The 23537-nt window shown below is 34.0% G+C and overlaps 1 protein-coding gene across 1 annotated transcript; it reads right to left on the reverse strand.

Moving 5' to 3' along the window:
- Positions 1 to 642: 642 nt before the first annotated feature.
- On the reverse strand, positions 643 to 18862 carry LOC143256941 (ileal sodium/bile acid cotransporter-like). Its single transcript, XM_076514851.1, has 3 exons — positions 17897 to 18862; positions 15505 to 15676; positions 643 to 2872 (listed from the first exon to the last, which is right to left on the reverse strand). The coding sequence occupies exons 1-3, from the start codon at positions 18488 to 18490 to the stop codon at positions 2235 to 2237; spliced, it is 1404 nt and encodes a 467-aa protein (XP_076370966.1). The 5' UTR covers positions 18491 to 18862; the 3' UTR covers positions 643 to 2234.
- Between the last annotated feature and the right edge of the window lie 4675 nt (positions 18863 to 23537).

The following is a 23537-nucleotide window of genomic DNA, read 5'->3' on the forward strand; positions in this document are numbered from 1 at the left end:
ATATAAAATAGCTTAATTCAGAAAAAAAAGTCTAATAAAACTGAATTTATATTTTTAGTTTCATAATAAATTTTGTGCACTCGGCCAGGTGATTTCACACGATGTTTTTATTGTAGGATTATTATACCAACACTCAATACACTTTTATGGTTTCATGGCACATCTCCCTCATGGCCCCCTTATACTCTGTCAGTAAAATCGTAATGGACAGACAGTGATAGAACTATAATATCTGTATAAATGTATTTTGGCTTTTATAACTACTTCTATTTGGGAAAATCAAACGTAACGTACACACATTGAATGTTTTTAGGTTAGATTTTTGAGATGAATAATTCTTAATACAAATTTATATACATGTTTGATTTTCCACACAATTGTTCTTTTTTTTTCATATTGCAAAACTTCGGTTGTTGTGGTGGTGAATTATAATGATAACTATTAATTAGTAAATACGCAGCAAATAAACATGTACCGATACGACATTTTTACAACTTCCATGTATATGATACACACGTGTACTACAGTAAGTGAACTTAACTTAAAATATGTATACCACTTTTTTTTCCAATATTTCAAAAATATGAATCAAACAAAGATCAGAACATCTAAAGTTGTTACTCAAAACTCATACATACACAGTGATAGAAAAGCTATTTTAATGACCCAATACATGCAGCAAAATGTATCAATTACAGAAGTTAATAATACATATTTCCCTCTTTTGAAAGCCGAGGTTTAATTGTGACAGAAAAGTAATTTTTTAAACAAGTCGAAGGTTTATATATGTACATTATTAGAACCATAAAACGCGTTGAATTCAGTAACAATTTTCCTGTATAAAGCACAACGGAAAATAAAATTACTTAATTGTATTTTGAATAATAATAATAATATCAATTGAAAAATGAATTAACGTTGAATAAAAAAGTGAGAAATAAATAGGTTATATGCCTACGCCACGTGTAAAATGCACGAAATTGTAATGCCAAATTATAATTTTTTAAACACAAGAAACTTAAAATGTGGTCCCTCACCTAAAATAATGCATTTTTTCCCGAGTAAAAATACAAATCTCCTAAAAAACAACAACGACTAAGTGCCTACAATGCCCAATTTAAAGAAATTGGGTAACGAAAAGGTATTACTTACATCACTAAATTTGAACCTCTGTTATAATCAAATTAGAAATGTTCTAAAAGAAGAAACTTAAGTTGAATTTACTATAAAAGAAGATATAATTTAGCTCATTTCCATCCATTTTGAACAACATTTCAGCTTTCAATTAAGTCTAATTAATAAACGAATTGTACTTTGTATTCCAGAATCAGGTAATTTTGGGGTGTAAAGTAGGTTTTTGTATAATAAAATTGATTTTGCTGATACATTTTATTTCATTGTTTCCCTACTTTTGATATCTAAACTACAGATAAAATGCACGATATACCAAGCCAATACCACATGTTCTTGAATAGTGTAACATATATATCAAACGATATGCAGTTTGTTATAAACAGAACAAGCAGAAAAAAAATAAAAAATGATGCACCAATTAAAAGGAACCCCATGGTACAGGTTATAATGTAGCATATAAAATATACCCTAGGTTTTGGAGGTAACTGAGGAAATAGGACCCACATTGCGGTGAGGATACGCCGTATATTAGTCTTAACCTCCGTTCGCCAGTCTTACATGAAGAAATAAAACAAAGGAACAGGAACAGAAATTAGAAACTTATATATGTAAAAACGGCTGGTTTGGGTTAAGAAAAATTTTTTCAATTATTCAATGAATGTGCATTGCTGCTAACTATGACGCACTTTTCCATTACATTGTTCAGTCTTTATGTAGTTAAGTGTGACAACCTTAACTAATAACATACTGTGTAAAGTATAGCTAAGCCTAGCCAGTTGATTATAGTAATGATATTACCGTAAATGTTATAAAATATAATAGCAAAAGATGTCTCACATGTCCTCTTCTAATATTGTGTTTGTTTATAACAGACTAATATTAGTCAGATGTTTGGATTTGCTGTTTTTAACGCAGTCCTTCCTTTTAATTTTGATTTGATTTTACTTAACTCTTTAGTATTAATATTCTCTCAAACTATATATAAGTTTTTAACAAAAACTTGAATATGTAGTTTTTATATTTCAAAACGGAAATTTTCAAACGATGAAAATAAGCAAAATATACTTATCTTTAACGCCTGTTTATTTGATTTAAATGTATTAATTCATAGGTGTCATTGAGTTGTATGTTTCGTTGATGTCTGACTGTATACTTTGCATGTGTTTGTTTTCAGAGATTAAACTTTCAGTGTCTATGGTTTCCTGTCTGGAACAACAGGCTCTTATTTTCTGAGAAATATAAAGCATCGTCAAAGGAATTGGCATCATGATAGAAGCTGCAACTGGCATCACAGAAGCTAGGTCAGCATCTGGTTGCTGTAAGGAAAAAGCCAGGAGAACGATGGCAATTCCTGAATTTTGTATCCCGGTCTCAACAGAAATAGCGATGACATCTTCTACTGGTCGACCACTGAAGCGAGCAGCAAGGGCCCCGAAAAGAAATCCAAACCAGACACTAATGAGAGCCGCTACTACTGTTTGCCAAGTGAAAAGCTTAAACATGTAGAGATTGGCGTATGTTCCGAAAGCTACAATGTAAATGATTAAGATTAAACAGGTTGTAGCAAGGATACGACGTCCAAACGTGGCCACTTTAGGAAGGTATTTCTGGATTATAAGTCCAATCCCCATAGGGATCACCATACTCACCAATGATACAAAAATATTTGTAAACGGAATTCTGGTGGTTCCACTGAAAAGAGTCTTACCGAGAGTGAAAATCCACAGAGGCATCATAACTGAAACATCAACAATTTCTAATGTTAACAGCCCAAAATAAAGTGCATGTACTTTTTCTTATTTCATATTGAAACTTTTTTCATATTGTCTTAAACACGATAAGAGTACTATCACTGTTAAACCAGTGTTTTGAACATATTCTCTGTAATCAATAATTCAATTAAATACATCAATTTATGTTTGAGAATGTAATTATATTTATGAAGACTGATACTACCTGATAGAGCATGAGGTTTAATAGTACATGAACCACAGCTATTACTGATAAATGTAATTACTATGAAATTTCACTCTGATCAGTTTTTATATCAATTGTAAAACATCATATAGATATGATTTGCAACATTTACAACTATGAAAATATGAGTAAAAATTGTTCATTTACGGATACGGATCGTCCAAAAAGTACAGAAACAAATTGAATCAAGATGAAAATATTATATTTTCAACCTACAACTTCGTTGTAGCCTTAAAAACATAATACTTATATGTTGATTTAACTTTTTCTGAATTCTTACGACGATCTCTATCCCTCCCCTTTTAATTTACCAATAATTATCTTGTTTCTTAAGGTTTTTTAAAGTCCATTTATAAAGAATAAATTTTAAGCAACATATGTGCATATGCGTTCAGTTGAACGTTATATGTTTTTCAACAGTTTACTGCTACATTGGCTTCTTTACCACCTAACCATTATTTACCAAGCCATGGTTCATATAAATACGCGTTTAGCAAGCGACGAGTACAAAGAACATCTATTATGTATTTATAACCACGTAAATCACATTTTAACAAAAAATAATCATCTTTTAAAGAGGTAATAGTTACGTATTATAATTTATTCCGAACAAGTCTCCGATTTATTTTGTTACGTCTATTACGTATTACTATTTCAAATAACCAGAAATTTGAATTTGAACTTAGAAGTTAATCAAATGTTATTATGTATCAAACTTATGGTTTTTGCCAACAAGAGTGATACATACAATTATCTTTTCTAATACAAACATTTTAATATACAAACAATACAATTTATAATAACTGTTATTTCTAATATTTACTGCAAATGATGGTTTACAGACAACAGTTTTACAAACTTACAAACTATACTGAGTCTTCTATCCGGTCTAGAATTGAATCTTTTATCGAGGTTCACCAAGAGCAAATTAACTCTTTACTGATATATCTGTACACTTCTTTTGACGGCTAGCTAGCTTGGAGCATCCATAAGCTTTAGTCGACAACAATATCTAATGTCCTCGTAGAAATACTAACGTCCGAAGTTAATTTACTTAAGTTGAATGGTTTGTAATGTTCGAAATCTATAAACATTCTTGGCCAAATTCTGTAGTTATCTGATTAATAGGCGTTAATCATAATTGTAGTTTCTGAGACCTATAGCACAATTACTGTAGCAGACCAAATAATATTCTTCTTCTATCCCTCAGCCAACAAATTTTATATGAATCATGCGACTTTCTCAAAGTTTCAACAATGTTCTAGCTTGTTTTCATGAAACAAATATTATTTATTCTTACTCTCAAGAATCTTTTACAGACTTCGAGAACAGACGGAATTTGAGCAATACAGAGTGAAGAATATACGTTACAGGGAAAAAGAAAACTATACTGAAACAAGCGTATGTATTAAAATAAACGTATTACGGTAAATCCATTACAGTCATGGACTTGCACAAAGCTTCATATAGTATACCTGTTTAGCCTTTAGTGTACAATACCCAGTTGATTTTCTTATAGGCTTTTGAAACAATAATATGAATAATTACAACGCGAACAAGTGGGCAAATTTTGACTTTTTCTAAATACGTGAAATCACTTATTTTGCCTATTATCAGTGTTTGGGTAGTCTTAACTCTTAATCGTTTAAAACGAAGGTTTTGGTAATTGTTTCAAGAATAAGTCTACTTTTAAAGTAGTTTTTGCTAGAAAGATATATTAGAGTTTTGAGCTAATTTATCCGCGATCTCTACTATGAACTACTATCGTGGTTAATGATAGTGCTTTTTGAAATCTTTGAAACTTGCATTCATGGGCGTCCGCAGGAAGGGGCAAGAGAATGCATTTACTCCCTTACATTTCACAAAAGATTGCATGAATTATGATGTAAATTTAGCATCATAGTTAAACTGATCATTTTTAACAATTATGATTAAAACTGTAAATCTGTATGTGCGTTAGTCTTTTTTATTTACACTGTAAAAGGTGATGCCCTGCTTACATTCTTTTCCCCTCTTGAATATATTTATGTTTTCACTCATGCTTACGTTCTTTGCGTAACTAAAGTCCAAACTCTACACACAATTATGTAGATAATGTCAAAACTGTGATTAAATGAATTTAATCCTGCTTGAACACGACTATGAAAATTGTTATGAGATGGCGCAAAATATCTGCGTGAAATATTTTTGTTTTTTTGAATTTCGCACAAAATTACACGAGGGCTATCTGCGCTAGCCGTCCCTAGTTTAGCAATGTAAGACTAGAGGGAAGGCAGCTAGTCATCACCACCCACCGTCAACTCTTGAGCTATTTTTTTACCAAGGAATAGTAGGATTGACCGTAACATTATAACTTCTTTTATTATGTAAATTAGTTTCTCTTTCTTTTTTTTAAGTAACGTATAATATCATCTTATTAAAGTGTAGTATTTAAAGGTAATGTTATACATTGAGCGGTGTTTTAAGATACTTTACATGAACAACATAACACTAATACTACCTATGTTTCCGTTTAGTTTCTTGTCAGAAATCAAAAACTTCTACAAAATCTTCTTTGAAATGCTTATTTGCATTTTATAGTAATTTTATAAGCAATTAATTCTACTAAAATTATACGTTATTGAACATATAAAAACAAAATGGCCTACTATAACCTATAACTGCCAATATTTCAATCTTAAATAATTTGTTTATTCATCTTAACGTGAAATATTTTGCTGACTTATCTGAAATATTAGAATGTGGCTCATTTTAAAGTCTGTATTTCACACTCAGTGGTTTACAATGATCCGAGTAAGTGTGGTGAAAACACCACCTTTTATTTTTTCCTGATGTGACGTTATTAATACGTAAACACCACTAACTCAACAAATGCTATACGATGGTCAACCTAAACAGTGTCTGTAGTGTACTGGCAGCTTGGATTCTATTGCACATTATTACAAACAAATATTGAATTATCAGGGTTATTTTTTTGTTGTTGTACAAGAAACATTGCGCCGTGTCTAGTATTAGTATTACAATACACTACGTGACGCATCAGATTACTCGTTTAATTTGCTTAAAAATAAAAATAATGGATTGACGGTTGTAATTGTCTGTCTGCAAATATCGGAGAGTACACTAGTATTTTCTATATAGGGATGACATGGAAAATTCAAAAGACATCTTGATTTTCTTCTCTTTAGGTTATCAGAAACTACATATGAAAAGCTATCTGGCTTAGTCGCTCTACTTCTGGTGTATATGACATTTTTAAGATATCCAGGCCATCGCAAAGTCGAAAATCGGTGAATAGCCAAAACCGAGATTTTTTATTCTTGTTCAGGCCCTGTTTGTGATTGTTATTATTATTATATCTCCCTAAAGATACAGCGGTAATGTCTGCGGATTTACAATGCTAAAAATCGAGTTTCGATCCTTGTGGTGGGCAGAGTACGGATAGCCTATTATGCAGCTTTGTGGTGGGCAAAGCACGGATAGCCTATTGTGCAGCTTTGTGGTGGGCAGAGCACGGATAGCCTATTGTGCAGCTTTGTGGTGGGCAGAGCACGGATAGCCTATTGTGCAGCTTTCTGCTTAACTACAATTTTCTTATAGTTTTTTGTGATTGATATATTGTACTCATACTTTTGTAAAATACTAAAGGTATAAGGTATTGTGAAGGTTGTGGGAGTATTGAAAAGTCGAGTTGTTTCTACTGCACTTTACATAAGCTAAAAATATCATAATTTTCGTGTAAATGTTGTTGATTACCTCTTGAAGTCAGCTTTTTTTTACAAATATATGATGTTCCTTTAGAAAAAACTTAAGTACAAAGTGACACGAAATATTTCTTCACAGCTTGACCAACTTGCACAACTGAGACCATAAAACGATAAAACGACAACCAAGGTATATATTACATCCATCCTCCAATGTAGTTAATTAATCTCAAGTCAAGCGTTTAACTAACTACATCTGACCCGGGTTATTTTTCGTCCTCCTTCGGGAGAACGGAATTATAATTTAACCTGTGTTTGTGTGCGTTTTTATTTTAGCAAAGTCACATCGGGCTATCCGCTGAGCCCACCGAGGGGAATCGAACCTCTGATTTTGGCGTTGTAAATCCGTAGACCTTCCGCTGTATTAGCGGGCGGCATAATTTAACCTAAATACGTACCAAGGAATTTATACGAAATAGGAATTACCAACCAATAATAGATGAACATTAGCTGACTGTAGCACTTAGAATAGTATCCTCAGTGCTTTTTGTACGCTATATAATCGGTGTCTTTAGGCAGCAAACCCTCATATTATGTTACAAAGTGAAGGAGTAAAAACAGTGTTAATACACATACAGGTCATAGAAACTGGATATGAAGATCTGTCTAGCACAGTCCCTCTTCCTCTGGGGTATATGCCGCTTTTCAGCTATCCAGAGCATAAAAAAGTTGAAAACAGGCGAATAGTGGATATCTAGATTTCTAATAGATACATAAAACATTAATTTGAAAAATGCAGGCTTTTTCCAACATGCTCTGAAAATCAGAATATTTTACATTTTCGACATAATTAAGATATATTTTTAGTATCCTCATAATAACTTTACTGTAATTATGAAACACTTGATATTTTAAATTTGCCGCGAACCAAACAATTTTCTATAAAAAAATTGTAATTTTAATCCTGCAAGGCTCAGCATGGCCAAGTGTGTTAAGGCGTTCGACTCGTAATTCGCGGGTTCGAATCCCGGTCGCATCAAACATGCTCGCTCTTTCAGCCGTGGAAGCGTTATAATGTTACAGTCAATCCCACTATTCGTTGGTAAAAGAGTAGCCCAAGAGTTGGCGGTGGGTGGTGATGACTAGCTGCCTTCCCTCTAGTCTTATACTGCTAAATTAGGGACGGCTAGCGCAGATAACCCTCGAGTAGCTTTGTGCGAAATTCAAAACAAAATAAACAAACAAAACATAAATCCTGCAACTCACAATGGACAAATGCTATACTTATTTTTTTAATTAAGTCCATCACCCGCATTATTAAAGACAGAAACAAATGAGAAAAAATTGTGTTGCTAAGCCAGAAATAGCCAGTTTTAGGTATATGATACAAGTTTTGTGTGAAATTTGAACTGGTCTCTCTTTATCCACTATGAGATGTCGAAGTTTTTTACGATGACAACATCAACGGGCATCGACAAAAAAATCTAAAGATGGTGTAACAGATACTGTGACATACGTAGAATCATATTAGGGCAAGTCCCTGTTTTGAATAACTATTTATTATGTAATAGTTTACCGTTGTATTTCTTTTCATTGTAAATGGGTGTTTTACACAAGCGTCATTTTTAACTTTTTTAAAAAATAAAATAGCTTAAAGTTAAGCGGAAACCTCTGAAGATTGTGCAAACTATATCCTGTTCCATGGATTTAGCCTTTGGACTTACCAAGTTTTATCTCCTGCTTTGTTTGGAATATGTTGGAATAAATACGGAGTTTACTGTGAGTTCTGATTATTGAGGTCGCCACGACATATTATATCTTACCTTCTTAGCTTCAGATCAAAACCATTTCAACATCTTTGCCGATAACTCTTTAGAGTCACCTTTATATCTCTGGATCTTTCTTTCTAACTTGTGATTCGCAACTAACAACTCAAAACTAACACATTTGCTGGTTTAAGTTTTTTTTTTCATTTTAAATCTCAATCTCTACAACTCGTTGTAAATGTCTTGAATTTCAGCGATGTCCTCTTTCAATAGAGACTCTGTTAGCTTACATTCAAGATTAATCATAGTGACATATTCCTTTTTATCGACAGCTTCAGGTTTGATGTATTGGAACAGTTTTCTTTGTGTATTTTTATCCACAACATTGTAGTTGTTTTTTGCGGCTTCAACTTTCTATTTTGAATTCGTAGTGAATAATCCTTTGTAGTAGGACTGGCTCTAGTGAACTTCACTAGAGTGCAAATAATAATTATAATTATTCAAAATGTGGTAGATACTTCGTGTCTGAGATTCTATGATTGTTGTTCCAGCTGTTGGTCTTACACGTTGTTTTTTAACATCCGCTTTTATATCAATAATCCAGTTGAAAAAAATATATACGGTTCGGGGAGGAGAATCATTGGACCATTGATATTTTGAGGTGGACGTAATGTCTAAGAGAAACAGTTAAGAACACTTTTAGTTAGCTATGTATTTGTACAGTATACAAGTTTCGTGAAATGATTTATCTTTGTGATGAATTTATAAAAGAAACCAATTAATTTTACAAAATCGTTAAGAAGAGAATATAAAATGAAACATTTTACGACTTAGTAGGAGATATATTTTCTATTTAATATGATTCAGCGTCTGTGCATCACGTAATTTCTAAACTGCTGGTAGCACCAACTTCTAAATAGCACTAAGGAATCATCTCGGTGACTCAGTCTCAAAGTTTGTACAAAGTTGAAACTTTTCACCAACCGCTTAGAGAATCCGGATATTTCACGTAAACACTTTTACAGGGATTCCTTGAAAACGAACCTCCAGAATGACATTGGATTATATTATAGCACGTAAATAAATATAGTATTTCAAGCATTAAATTTGCATTATAGCGGCCCTATAAGTATGTGTCAAAGGCTAAATTTCGCTAAATTTTGGGAGATCTTATGTACTCGAATTTGGTCATCAACAATAGTTTCCCTGTTCTTTTTAAACGTTTCTAAATCTTCCTTTATGGTAAATCAATTCTACAATGTCGATAGTAATGTACTGTACATCAGGATATAGCTCCAAATTTCTTCTGCGGACAACACATGATGACTTGATGGAGTTGGATATTAAAAGTCGATGTTTTTACTCATTTAAAAGAGCTTGATATTGCCCATTCTTCGTCATCAGATTGTGATATGGTTCATACCAAGATGAATAGCTTTGATAATGTACTTTACAAAAACTCCCGGCATGGCCAAGCGCGTTAAGGCGTGCGACTCGTAATTCGATGGTCGCGGGTTCACACCCCCGTCGTGCCAAACATGCTCGCCCTCCCAGCCGTGGGGGCGTTATAATGTTAAGGTCAATCCCACTATTCGTTGGTAAAAGAGTAGCCCAAGAGTTGGCCCGAGCCGTGGGGGCGTTATAAAGTTAAGGTCAATCCCACTATTCGTTGGTAAAAGAGTAACCCAAGAGTTGGCGGTGGGTGGTGATGACTAGCTGCCTTCCCTCTCGTCTTACACTGCAAAATTAGGGACGGCTAGCACAGATAGCCCTCGAGTAGCTTTGTGCGAAATTCAAAAACAAACAAACTTTACAAAAAGTATAGTGTTGAATTTTTTTCCAATGCGGTACCAGTGACCACATTCTTGATATGTGACTCATGGATTAGCTATCACGATAACTGCACGTCTCACGAATCGTTATTTTAGGTCATGTGCTACCGTTAAACCATCCGTTTCACAATTCCTGTTCAGAACAGTCTCCTTGGTTACACACTATTTCCTATAATCAAGTTTTTAGATTAGACAACGCATCTTGACAAACTATCCACAAATTCTCCACAATGTCAATGCTCCAGATAAGATGCGCATCTGAGTAAATATATATTGTATCCAAAATCGCATCAGAAACTAAAATTATGCGTAGTATTCGCAGATTCACACACTATTCATTTACCAGCAAAAACCCGTAAAACATTTGCAGTCAAGTTAATATCTTTGTTGCAACAGTAGTTCTTTAAATACAAGAGTTCAAGAATAATACAGAAGAATTTTAATTGGAGACACCGAAATTTATAAGTTCATTTGTCATAGGCATAAAATTTGTCAAGCCTTTATTAATTACGACTTACTTATATTCCAAAGTGAGATAACACTATTATTTGTGAAAGTTTTTTTTTCGTATAGTTAGGACTGAACTTTATCGCATTCAAAACTGTTAATAAAAACGTATAACGTTATTCAACCACCTGACTTCAGGTTTCTTTAAAACCTTTATTGTTAAACTTTTAATATGTCGTTTTACAAATGTATACTGAAGTATATTTACATTCACCTGTAGTTTACATCCGTTAAAATGAAATACGCGTATTTTCATACAGACTGTGCTGTTATAACATATAAGTGTATATTCGCCAGTTCGTGTGTGTGTTTTTTTTTCGTATAACAAAGACACAAAGGGTTATCTGCTGATCCCACCGAAGGGAATCGAACCCCTGATTTTAGCGTTGTAAATCCGGAGACATACCGCTGTACTAGCGGGGAACTCGCAAGTTCGAACAAACAACAGAAAACTATCTGTGGTGATGCATCTCTCATTTTGGAAGTGTGTAGTTGAAACAATCTCCCTTAAACCCCCACATCGCCCCTACCAGAACAGCCAATTACTAATTAATTACAAATCCAGAAAAATCGTTTCGTGGGGTTTCTTGTCGTTTGTCTGTTTCAGCGCAACGTTAACGACTGGTTTGATTTGTTTTGAATTTCGCGCAAAGCTACACGAGGGCTATCTGCACTAGCCGTCCCTAATTGAGCAGTGTAAGACTAGAGGGAAGACAGCTAGTCATCATCACCCACCGCCAACTCTTAAGCTACTCTTTTATCAATAAATAGTGGGATTGAGCGTCACATTATTAAGTCCTCACGGCTGAAAGGGCGGGCTTGTTTGGTGAGACGTGGATTCGGACCCGTGACCCTCGGATTATGAGTCAAGTGCCTTAACCACCTGGACATACCGGGCCCAACGTTAACGAAAGAAGCTAATCGTGTTTTGCCAACCATGGAGATTCGAACGCTATATTTTACAATTTAAGTGCGTAATTTACCGCTGGTCCACTGGTTGAACAAATATTATTGTAAGACTGCAGTATGTCGCAAAGTCAGAGAACTTTCAGCTAATAATAAAATTAAGATCTTCATTTTAATATAAAGCGGTTCATATCAGACATATGGATTACAATCCATAGAGTGTATGTTTTCTTATAGCGAAGCCACATCGGGCTATTTGGTGAGTTCGCCGAGGGGAATCGAACAGCTGATTTTAGCGTTGTAAGTCCGTAGATTTACCACTGTACTAGCGGGGGACAACAATCCATAGATCCGAATGTGAAAGCTACACTGAAAATAACCTGCACAACAATAAATTGAAGGGTCTGTCGACTATCTCTCACAAACCCGCCGACCACACAATAGTAGTATAGTAATAAAACAAATCATGTGGAATCATTATCACAGTCAAAGACATTACTCAGCGAATAATGGAATTATAGAGAAATTAATTAATTAATATGCCCAGTCTAAAATAGCTTTGAAATAACAAGAGCAATTATAGTCATGATTTAAGAATTAATTTTAATTTATACATAACAGTTTAAAATAAAAAGAAGCAATTCAATAACCTATTTAAGAGTAAAAACTTGGAATGCAATCAATACTATCACATTTATGAACATGTTTCTATTTTAAGATATATAATACTTCTTATTTATTACAGAGAATGCACTTCCTATAAGAATAGCCTCCTTTTTCTTCATTTTTGTGTCTCTTTTTCGTGTATTAAATTGTAGTGTTCATAGTAGTATTACGACTATAAATCATTAAATATCTACACTGTAGCTAGTGGGTGTTTGTGTGTTTCCATATAGCAAAACCACATCGGGCTATCTGCTGAGTCCATCGAGAGAATCAAACCCCTGATTTTAGTGTTGTAAATATGAAGATTTACCGCTGTACCAGCGGGGGACATGCAGCCACTACGTGTGTAAAATGTAATTGAAACAGAACTGAATAATCTTATTTTTGAACATTGTCACGCACACGTGCTTAGAATATATTGAATGCCTGAGAATTTTCCAAACCGGTATTTCTAGTTAGAATACAAAAACAAAAAGCATATCATGTAACATTTACGTTCGGCTTATCTTTAGAGCTTAAAACATGTTTCGCCGGGGAAAAAAATGTAGGTCAACTTTACATGTACTAATACTAAAATAGATTCAAATTGTTTAAAACAAGCTTTCATGGCCTAGGATTGTTTTGTACTACTGATTTGGACCGATTGTAGCCCACTGGGTTAATAGCGCTAACTATGAATCTGCTGGTTTATATTTCGTGTCCTGTTAACGGAAAAAAAAACAAAAAAACTGTGCTAGAGCATTGAGGCTGTTGGTACGTAATAACAAAAGCTGTAAAATTTCGTTGTTCTGTCAGATAAGAGTAGCAACCCCAAAACATGGCAAAATCCTATTACTTTCCCTCCAGTCTGTTACGATTATGGACCTTAGTGTAATAATGAAAAAAAGAAAACCTTGAAATGCTTTGTGCGAATATCCAAAAACGCCAAAAACAAGTAAATAAACTTCTATGCCATGATAAAAAAAAAACTTTTAACCACATCCTTTCATAACTAGTATAGGATATATTTTTTATAAGGTATATTTTTCGGGTATTGTTTTTGAGCTTTCTTGTAGCGTACTCCATGTAGTTAATGACGTCTTTTTAAATCAGTTATTGAAACATTGTCAGCACACACTAATCCCTTACTCGGAAGTTATGCAAGTCAATGCTAAGATGCTTGTACCAATTTAATCCTATGTCTGTATCCACACCCTGCGTTGGTCAAGCCAATCTTAAGGGGATTTACGGATACTTGTGAAAAATCTAGGTTCTCTACTTTGAATATGTTACTTGGAATAGCTGTAAAAATAGGTAATCTGTGATAACACAGTAGTATACCTTTGCCTGATTTGAAAGTGTGGTACAACATTATTCTCGCAGGCTTTGATCTGCGCAAACGTATTTCGAAAGCCTTCAACCCCATTACCACGTTGAAGTGACAATCTCACTAGTAAGTGAAACAAATAATATCATTTTTTGTGAAAAAAGATTTTTGCATTTTTCGTACAAAACTAAACAGTCACTTACTTTGACACTTTGCTGAAATACAAATTCAAAATTTAAAGTATATAACTGATTAGCTTACTTATAAAATTAACTTGCTCTGTTCTTCTTATATGATATTCGTTTTTCCACACATCTCATGAAAGTTCGAGATATCACGTCAAATACCAACAGTTGGACACTTCCTAGACGTTACATATCATCACTGTATGATGCCCAAAACTCTACCGAATGTAAAGGATTCGCTGTTTTGCATTTATTTTAATATATGTGTTTATTTCAGTTTAATATATCTTAAGAAATAAATGTAACTTATATTGTTAAGTATGTACTGCGAAAGTCCCGCTTGTTCTCTAAATTTATGTACGATGCGTGTGTATGTAATATATGGTTGCAAGTATTGTTGCCAACTGAATTTAGAATATCTCGCCTAATGAGTATAAAAGGTAGCCATCGCAACAAGTGGGAAGACAGTTTATATTGTTGGTTTCTTTGTTTTGAATTTCGCGTAAAGCTACTCGAGGACTACCTGCGCTAGCCGTCCCTAATTTAGCAGTGTAAGACTAGAGGAAAGGCAGCTAGTCATCACCAGCCACCGCCAACTCTTAAGCTACTCTTTTACCAACGAATAGTGGGATTGACCATCACATTATAACGCTCCCACGGCTGAAAGGGCGAGCATGTTTGGTGTGACCAGGATTCGAACCTGCGACCCTCAGATTACGAGTCGAACGCCTTAACCCACCTGGACATGCCGGGCCTTATATTGTTGGACCGCTATAATTGTGATTAACGTTTATTAATCGGGAAGTACAGATACTCGATAAGAGACGTTTATAGATTTCAAACATTACAAACTGTTTAACTTCAGAAAATTAACTTCGGGCGTTAGTATTTCTTCGAGGACATTAAATATTGTCGTTAGCAGAAACTTGCGTGTGCTCAGTGAAGCAGCTAGCCAAAAAGAAAAGAGTTCCTTTGACAAATCTTAACATAGAATTAATTCACTCTTCGTGAATCGTCGATAAAAGATTATTCCATATCAGCCAAATGACTCAGTACTGTTTTTAACTTTTTAAACCTTTGTTGTATAAATTATTATTTGTAGTAACCGTTATTATAAATTGTATTGTTGTATGTTTGTATATTTGTGTTAAGAAAGAAAATTATGTGGCAAATATAATCAATTTAATACAGATCGACATTCAATAAACTTCTAAATTAAAATTAAAATTTACAGCTCTTTAAAATCGTAACAAACAAACGTACGTAACACAATGAATCAGAAACTGATTCGAGATTAATTATAATACGTAACACAAAAAATATAAAAGGTCTAAATTAAAATACTAGAAATGTTACAAACAAGAATTAAAATACAATAGGTTAGCATCTAAACTTCTACATGAAAAATGTTCCAATGTTTTATAGAAATATGAAATCCACTTCCAATAAAACTTTTCATAATTTTAATTGTAAAGTTGCCCAAAAGAGAAAAAAACTATTTATTTTTGTTTTTAAACTTACCTAAAGCAGCAAGAGTGCTTATAAAGGTCATAGTGACACTAAGGTTTAGATTTCCTTTAAGTAGAACAGTCCACATGTTGCTAGCCCCACCTCCTGGGCTACACCCAAATACAAATAACCCTAGTTTAAGTACAGGTGTGTCAAACAGGAGTTGGCCAATTCCATAGGCTATCTGTAAAGGAAAATTAATAAAAACACAGAATTATAATTTTCCATCTACACGTATGGAAACATAGAAGCCTATCTATCAGTAGAGAATAATTAACAATAAATAAAAAATATCAGCATTATAAAGGTCAACATATCCATATAAAATGGCCAAAAGTAGGCATTCAGTTGATAACTCACATTGTACTTAAAGTGATTAAATTCAAAGTAAAGTACACATTTGATGATTCATAATTTATTTAATTCTATTTTACACACGAAATGGAAATTGAAATTATAGGAAAGTTAATCCCGCAGATGTTTAAATTGAAACCCGTCATTGTTTGCATAATCCTGGAGTCTACCTGCTACACTTTTGCAAATTTTCTGACATAAGTCTGTCTGTTCATAAAATTCCGAAATGCGCCTGTGATATACCATTTCAATTCATCAATATTCCGTGATTTCCCATTGTACACTTTGTCCTGGAGTACTCCGCAGGAGGAAAAGTTCATATGCAACTGTATACCTGCTTTGGGCCATTCTGTATATTGTACATATACAGCAAGTTGAATGCCAATTTGCTGTAATGTACGAGTCGCAAAAATTCTATAAACGTTTAAAGTAGCCACAGTCAAAGGGATAAAGACAACTGAACTCACTCATCACAACTCTATTTCGTGATTGCATATTTTTAAGTTATTTCTTAAACGACAAATATCTTGTTATTAGACACAAAACTGTAATTTCTAAAAAGTGCGACTTGGTTATGCTTATTTTTTACATGGGTTTATTCATCTTTTAGACAAGTTGAGACTTTTGTTAACTACACCTTAGAAACACATCGAAAAAATTTCAAAGGATAGGGTTTGGTTTAACCACTACTCCTTTTGCTTGTTTGTTTGGAATTAAGCACAAAGCTACGCAAAGGGCTATCTGTGTTCTGCCAACTGCGAGTATCCAAATCCAGATTTTAGCGGTGCAATTTCGCGGACATATCACTGTGCCACTGGGGGGGGCACTGGTTCTAGCTCTTTTAGGTCAAGTTATTTATACCAAATAATCTAAAACTAAATAATCCATGAAAACAGTTGAATACCTACGATATTTATTAAGGTATATCAATAATTACTGTTACCTTACGCCATAGCTACAAGAGTATCAAATTCAAATGGATAGACAAAAATGTTTTTTCTACAAGCTTATTGTATTTTAGTTACACAACGTATTTGGTTACATGCTTAATTTATAAGTACTTGATAAATCTGTTATAACCCCAAAAACATCCTTTCCGATCAACCCCCCGATCATATTTATAATTTATCTCGGACGAGCTTCTACTTTATTATGTTACATATTACGACTTCAAATAACCTGAACCTGAATTAAATTGTAATTCAAACTTAGAACTCATGAAATGTAGAGATGTATCAAAGTTATGATGTTTGCCAACAAGATTGATACACACAATATTCTTCTTAACACAAATATATTTAAATATACAAACAACAATACACTTTCTAATAACGGCTATTACAAATAATAATTTATACGCAAAAGTTTTACAAACTTACAAGCAATACTGAGTCGAATATCAGGTTTGGAACTGAATATTTTATCAACAGTTCACGATGAGCGAATTAATCCTATGTTGATACACAAGTACACTTCACTTACAGAAAGCTAGCTAGCTTCTTTACACGCAAGTTTTTCTTCCAGAAAGAATTATTTCATTTCGACGTAGAAATATTAAATGTCTTAACTTAAGTCATTGAAGTTAAACGGTTTGTATTGTTCGAAATTCATAAACGTTCTTGGTCAAGTATCTGTAGTTTCCCGATTAATAAGTGTAACACAGTTATAGCCTCCGAGGTTTATCGTATTCTAACTGTACCAAGCTATCAATATAAAATCGTCTCTTGGCGTGTCAATTTATACACTTTTAGGGTAAGGTTCTTGAAATATCAGTTTGCAACAATATTCGAGGATACGTCAGTGCTTTCGTAAAACATATATTGTTGATTTTTACGCTCGACAATATCCTATAAATTTAGGGAGTAGGCGGGAATTTCATAACACATATTTAACACTTTAAGTCACATCCACTTCAAAATATATATTAACTAAAACAAACGTTGATATTAAAATAAATGCATAATAGTAAATCCGTTACAACGAACATCTTCAGTTATCTCTAAATTTATAAACGAAAGTATTAAAAAATATGTACTATCGAGATACTCACCAAAGGCATCATTAAATACTGACAACTAAATCCCACTGCAGGAGCAACAGGTCTCTTTAAAACTTCTTTTATGACTCTCAGATCCAACGCACAGCCCATGTTAATGTAACTTAATGAAACAAGAGTCGCTACAGATGCTATGAACACGGTATTCAATTTACTTTCCTTTCTAACAACGCTTATTTGTAATAAATTCGATTTTTCATCCTCGCTATCAGATTTAGGAAGTGCCTTAACTCGAGCATTTGTATATCCTAGAAATCTGCCTTCCAACGTAAACGTTACGTTTAAAGATTCTCCATTAGTTTCGTTACCTTCAAGGTCAATAACGTTAAAAATGTTACTTGTTACAATAGTAGCAACACTAGAATCAGCTACTAATACTTCGTAGTAATTATGCTTCATTGGATTCAGATCAAAGACTGAAAAAGTTACATTTTTCTTTTCGCCTACTTTCAGTTTACTGACATAATCTGGAACGAAAGTTACAGAAATGGCGGTTGCTAATTCTATGAAAAGCAGTAAGAAGCTAGAGATCATCGCAAGCAGTACAACTGGACACATAACGAACTTCGGGAAAGTAAACAAGACCATGTCAATTCAGGAACGTCACTTACAGAATTGGCAAAATAATGACTTAACATCAACCATATAAAAATAAAAGGAATTATGCTGGGCGTTTAAAACGTAGTTTATAAAATCATAAAATCTGCCTACTGTTGTATTTTTAAATCTTTCCATCGACCTCGACATTCGCCCGTCACTAACTGCGAGAAACACACGTGTGTACAAAATTTGAAAAAAAAACGACTGAAATGGGCTGTACGAAATGCTTCCCTTGTGACGTAACGGTGACGAAAGAGCTCCGCCTATTGCTTGCTCTTTCTCTCTCTTGTATGGGTATTCGGGTATTGATGTTTATCTGCCCAGGATTTCGTTAACTTCTTCCTCCTTCCTTGAAATTATGGTTTTACAATTGTCAAGTGTATTTATATAGGGTATACGAGGACCAGAGTAACCCGCACTTACTCAGGCCCCTTTCAGGGGCCGTGCACAATCTACACATAAACTTGGTGCAAATAAATCATTTCTCTTATAGTTCCATAGATTATTTGCACTTTCATTAGTTAGGTATTAACTATAAAACGTTTACATAAAAACCATTTCAATGTTTAGTAATTAATCCCTAATCTAATGTGGAGTCTAGTTTATAGATAGCCTATTATTTATTTAGAAAATATATATTCACTGGGAAAAGGTGCTTAGGTCTATCCTCATCATGTAAACAGCTCCTGCCAGGTTCGCTTACCAGTTCATTTTTTCTCCAATTTTTGTCAAAATAGTTTATTGTGCTATGTAGGAGTCTATCTGTTATTGTTTCCATGTGTGCATATTTATGCATGAATACAGATGATGTTGTTCTGGATACTTTATAAGCTGTTGTGAGTAGTGTATTTTGTATTGTTTGTAGTTTTCTTTTAAGTAGTTTTTTGCTTACATTTATCCATGCAGGGGCTATATAGTCAATGACGGGTCTAATGTATGTTTTATATATTTTTATGATGCTGTCTCCTGAAGCTGGCCAAGAGCTTGCGTGCGACTCGTAATCTGAGGTTCGCGGGTTCGCATCCCGATCGCGCCAAACATACTCGTCCTTTCAGCCGTGGGGGCGTCATAACGTGACGGTCAATCCCACTATTCGTTGGTAAAAGAGTAGCCCAAGAGTTGGCGGTGGGTGGTGATGACTAGCTGCCTTCCCTCTAGTCTTACACTGCTAAATTAGGGACGGCCAACACAAATAGCCCTCGAGTAGCTTTGTGCGAAATTCAAACAAAACAAAACTGCTATAGCTCCACTGTTTTTGCCAGTTAGACTCCTAGCACAGTTTGTTCTTCGCCAAATTTTTGTTCTTATATTATTTATGTGGTTTACCCACGTTAGTTTTGAGTCGAACATAAGTCCTAAAAATTTTCAGATGTAGCAGTCTGGAGTAGTTCTCCATACATGTAGATCTGTGGTTGTACTTTGAATAGTCCGCTGTTATTCATTATAAAGTTATTTGCTTTGTTATAGAAGTGTGTGTTCATGTCTGGGTCGTTGCCTGTTTTAAACGTGTTTTGAAATTGTTGTTTGAATATTTCGGCTCTTTCTTTATTTGTATATGCTGTGGTATTATTAAGTTCTAGTAGAGGGTACATTCTTGTTGTTGTATCTCCATTTGTGAGTCTTTTTAAGTGTGTCCAAAATTGTTTCGGATCTGATTTTTCATTACGTTTGGTGCAGTAATTATCCCATTTTTTTTGTTTTAATAATTTAACTTCTGTTCTGATTTGGTTTCTTATTTTTTTATTTATTTGTGTTTTTATTTCTCTGTCTCTTGTCTCCATGTATTGTCTTCTTAATTGTCGTCTGTGCTTGATAAGTGTTAACAGTTGTTTATATGCTTTCCATGCATTATTTATAGTTTTATGTTGTTGTTTTGGTGTTGCCTGATTTGCTGCGGTTTATAGGCATTCCGTGATTATTTGACAGTAGTTATCAATATCTGTTTTATTTTTAGCTGTTGTTATAATTTTGTTTGGCAGACGATGGTCTAATTGATTTTGGTATTCTTTCCAATTTGCTTTTTTGTATTCAAATTTTCCTTTTCTATGTGTAGTATTTTTATGGGGGTTGAGATATAGGTAAATGGTCGCTGTCTACATCTTTTCCCACGTGAAATTTTATAAGCTTCTGGCTCTTGTTATACGAGCTTAGACATACGTCTTGTATGTCACTGGTATTAGAGGCATACGTGGTATGCGTAGGCGTATCGTCATTTAGGAAGGCTATGTTATGTTCATCTATAAATTGTAAGATAAGTTTTCCATTTCCATTTGTTGAATTACATCCAAAATTAATATGTTTGCTGTTTTTATCTCCTATTAAAATGGCATTTTGATTGTAGGAAAAGATGTTGTTCATGAAGTTTTGTTTTGTGAGTGATAATAAATTCCTGCTACTGTGACTATTGAACGATTACTTAACAGGATATCGATAATTATATTTTGTATTTGTATTTCAGAAACTGAAAGATTTGTTTTGTATAGCGGCAGCATTCCTCTGTTTTTATCCTGTTTATTTAATCTGTCTTTTCTAATAGTTCTGTTGGTTTTGTATAATAGGGTTTCTCTTAATATTACAATATCTGGGTTAGTTGAATTATGGCTTCGATCTCATGTTTCCTGGAAGCCAGTACACCTTGGATGTTGATATATACAACAGTGAATTAAGTTGAGACCAGGCATTTCGTTAGTATTGTTAATAATTGTCGGATGTAAGATATGATGTGTTTTTTTGCTATGTTTATGAATAGGTCAAAGCAATTTATTGTTTTTGTTGGTTTTGTGTATTCGGCTAAAAAGTCTGTTGTGAAATTTGTAATTATATTTATAACTAAGTTTATTTTGTTATTACTGTTTGTTTCCTTGGTAGAGTTATCGTTATCTTGTGGTTTTGAAGTTTTATCTCAATGCTGTTGTTTATTGCTTCTGTTGGTTTTTGCTGTTTGTTTAGTTTTGGTATTTATGTGATAGCTTTTCTAAGTGTTTGTGCGTATGTTATTTTGTCTTGTTTCAGAGTTGGTTTTGTTTATTGTGTATTTGTATCTGTTGTTTCGTTGTCATTTGTTGGTGTGTTTTTTATTTCGTAAATTCGTTGTTTTATTTGTTTATATTTTTCGCAGCCTTTATAGTTTGCAATGTGTTCTTTCTTGTCCACAGTTACAACAATTTGGTTTTTCTTCTTCTTTTTTGCACTGCGATATGTGATGTTTCCCACCACATCTGCAACACTTCGATGTTGCTTGACATGCTGCTGAAACATGTTCATATCTCTGACAATTGTTGCATTGTGTTACTACAGTTGCTGGAGTTTTCATTTGTTCTACTTGGTATTTTTGATACCAAAGTGTAATTCCATTATTGATTAAATTTAGTGTGTTGTAAGTGTATTCAGTGTCAACTCTTACAAGGTTTGTTGGTTTTTACGTTATTTTAGATAAAATGTGACCTACATGAGTGTGTGGAATATTTTGTTCATCCAATTCCTTTTTAATGTCGTCAGTGGTGATTGAGTAATGGACCCCACGAATAACTACAGATTTCGGCTGCGGTTTGTTTCCAGGTAGGTGTATAATAATCATGCCTGGTTTGAACGTGTCTTCCGGTCACTCCTTTGGCAATTTATTTAGGTCAGCTGCCTCTTGACATCGGACAAGGATACCACCTCCAGGTAAACGCTTAACGGTGGCGATAGACGCGTTCGGCTTCCATCGTTTGATTTCTGCCGCCATTTGGAGTTGGTTATTTGTATCTGGTATTCCTTCAATTATTATGGAGTGTTAAGGTGGTTTGGGTTTTTAGTTTGAACCGTTATTCTGTGTATTATTTGTCTGCGTTGGAAATTGTTTTTTTCGTTTTGAAGTTACTAATTGGAATCCACCATTTTCAGTATTATGTTTAGTGTTTTCTGTAGTATTCGTTCCTGCTTCATTACTTATTGCTATATCAACATCCAGGAATGTTTTTGAGTTAGTTTGACTAGTAATTTCTTTGGTAGATATTTGCTGTGCCACAGTACAAGAAGTATCTGCCAATTCGTCTTCATTTTCTGAATTTTTAATTGAGTTAGATAATTTAATAATTTTTCTCTTAGCTGTACGTTTTTGCCAAATATTGCTTTCTTTTTCTACAGTACTTAGTTACTTTTTAGCTTTATTGCAAAGCAACATTAGTGGAGTGGAGCTTATATCATATAAATCTAGCTTAGTATTTGATTTTAGGCCACCTACGTAACTAGACATACTTTTGCTTACTGCTTTTTTTTTGGTTTGGTTTGTTTTGAATTTCGCGCAAAACTACACGAGGGCTATCTGCGCTAGCGTTTGTGTTTTCTTATAGTAAAGCCACATTGGGCTATCTGCTGAGCCCACCGAGGAGAATCGAACCCCTGATTTTAGCGTTGTAACTCTGTAGACTTACCGCTGTACTAGCAGGGAACCTCTGCGCTAGCTGTCTCTAATTTAGCAGTGTAAGACTAGAGGGAAGGCAGCTAGTCATCATCACCCGCCGCCAACTCTTGGGCTACTCTTTTACCAAAGAATAGTAGAATTGACCGTCACATAATAACGTCCCCACGATTGAAAGGGTGAGCATGTTTGGAGCGACGTGGATTCGAACCCGAGTGTATGAATCAACAATATACGATGTATGTAAAATACTAGTGATTGCCAATTGAATTTTCTAGGGCCTCCCTTAACGCTTATAAACAGCAACATGCGAAGACACAGTTAATAGTTTGATCGCTACAATCAGTATACTAGAAGTCTCAGAAGCTATAATTGTGATAAAGACTTATTAATCGGAAAACTACAGATATTTGACCAGGAACGTTAATTAATTTTGAACATTACGAAGCGTTAAAATTCATAGAATCAACTTCAGACTTTAGTATTTCAAGAAGATATTAGATATATATCTTTCACTGTAAAAAGCAAGCTTGTAAACTACGTTACGGCAAACAAGAATAGAGCTAGTTAGCATTCTCAACAAGTGAAGTGTATCTGCATATCAAAATAAAATTAATTCGTTTGTCGTAGAAC

This window comes from Tachypleus tridentatus, chromosome 7, assembly GCF_004210375.1.
Source record: "Tachypleus tridentatus isolate NWPU-2018 chromosome 7, ASM421037v1, whole genome shotgun sequence".
In the NCBI taxonomy this organism is placed as follows: domain Eukaryota; kingdom Metazoa; phylum Arthropoda; class Merostomata; order Xiphosura; family Limulidae; genus Tachypleus; species Tachypleus tridentatus.

What these genes read in the sequence shown, in the direction of transcription:
- LOC143256941 (XM_076514851.1), bottom strand. Translation starts at nt 18,490, where the DNA reads ATGGTCTTGTTTACTTTCCCGAAGTTCGTTATGTGTCCAGTTGTACTG. An exon ending in AGTATTTAATGATGCCTTTG is followed by an intron (nt 15,677 to 17,896) that starts GTGAGTATCTCG and finishes TTTCCTTTACAG; the next exon opens with ATAGCCTATGGAATTGGCCA. An exon ending in AAGCACTCTTGCTGCTTTAG is followed by an intron (nt 2,873 to 15,504) that starts GTAAGTTTAAAA and finishes TTGATGTTTCAG; the next exon opens with TTATGATGCCTCTGTGGATT.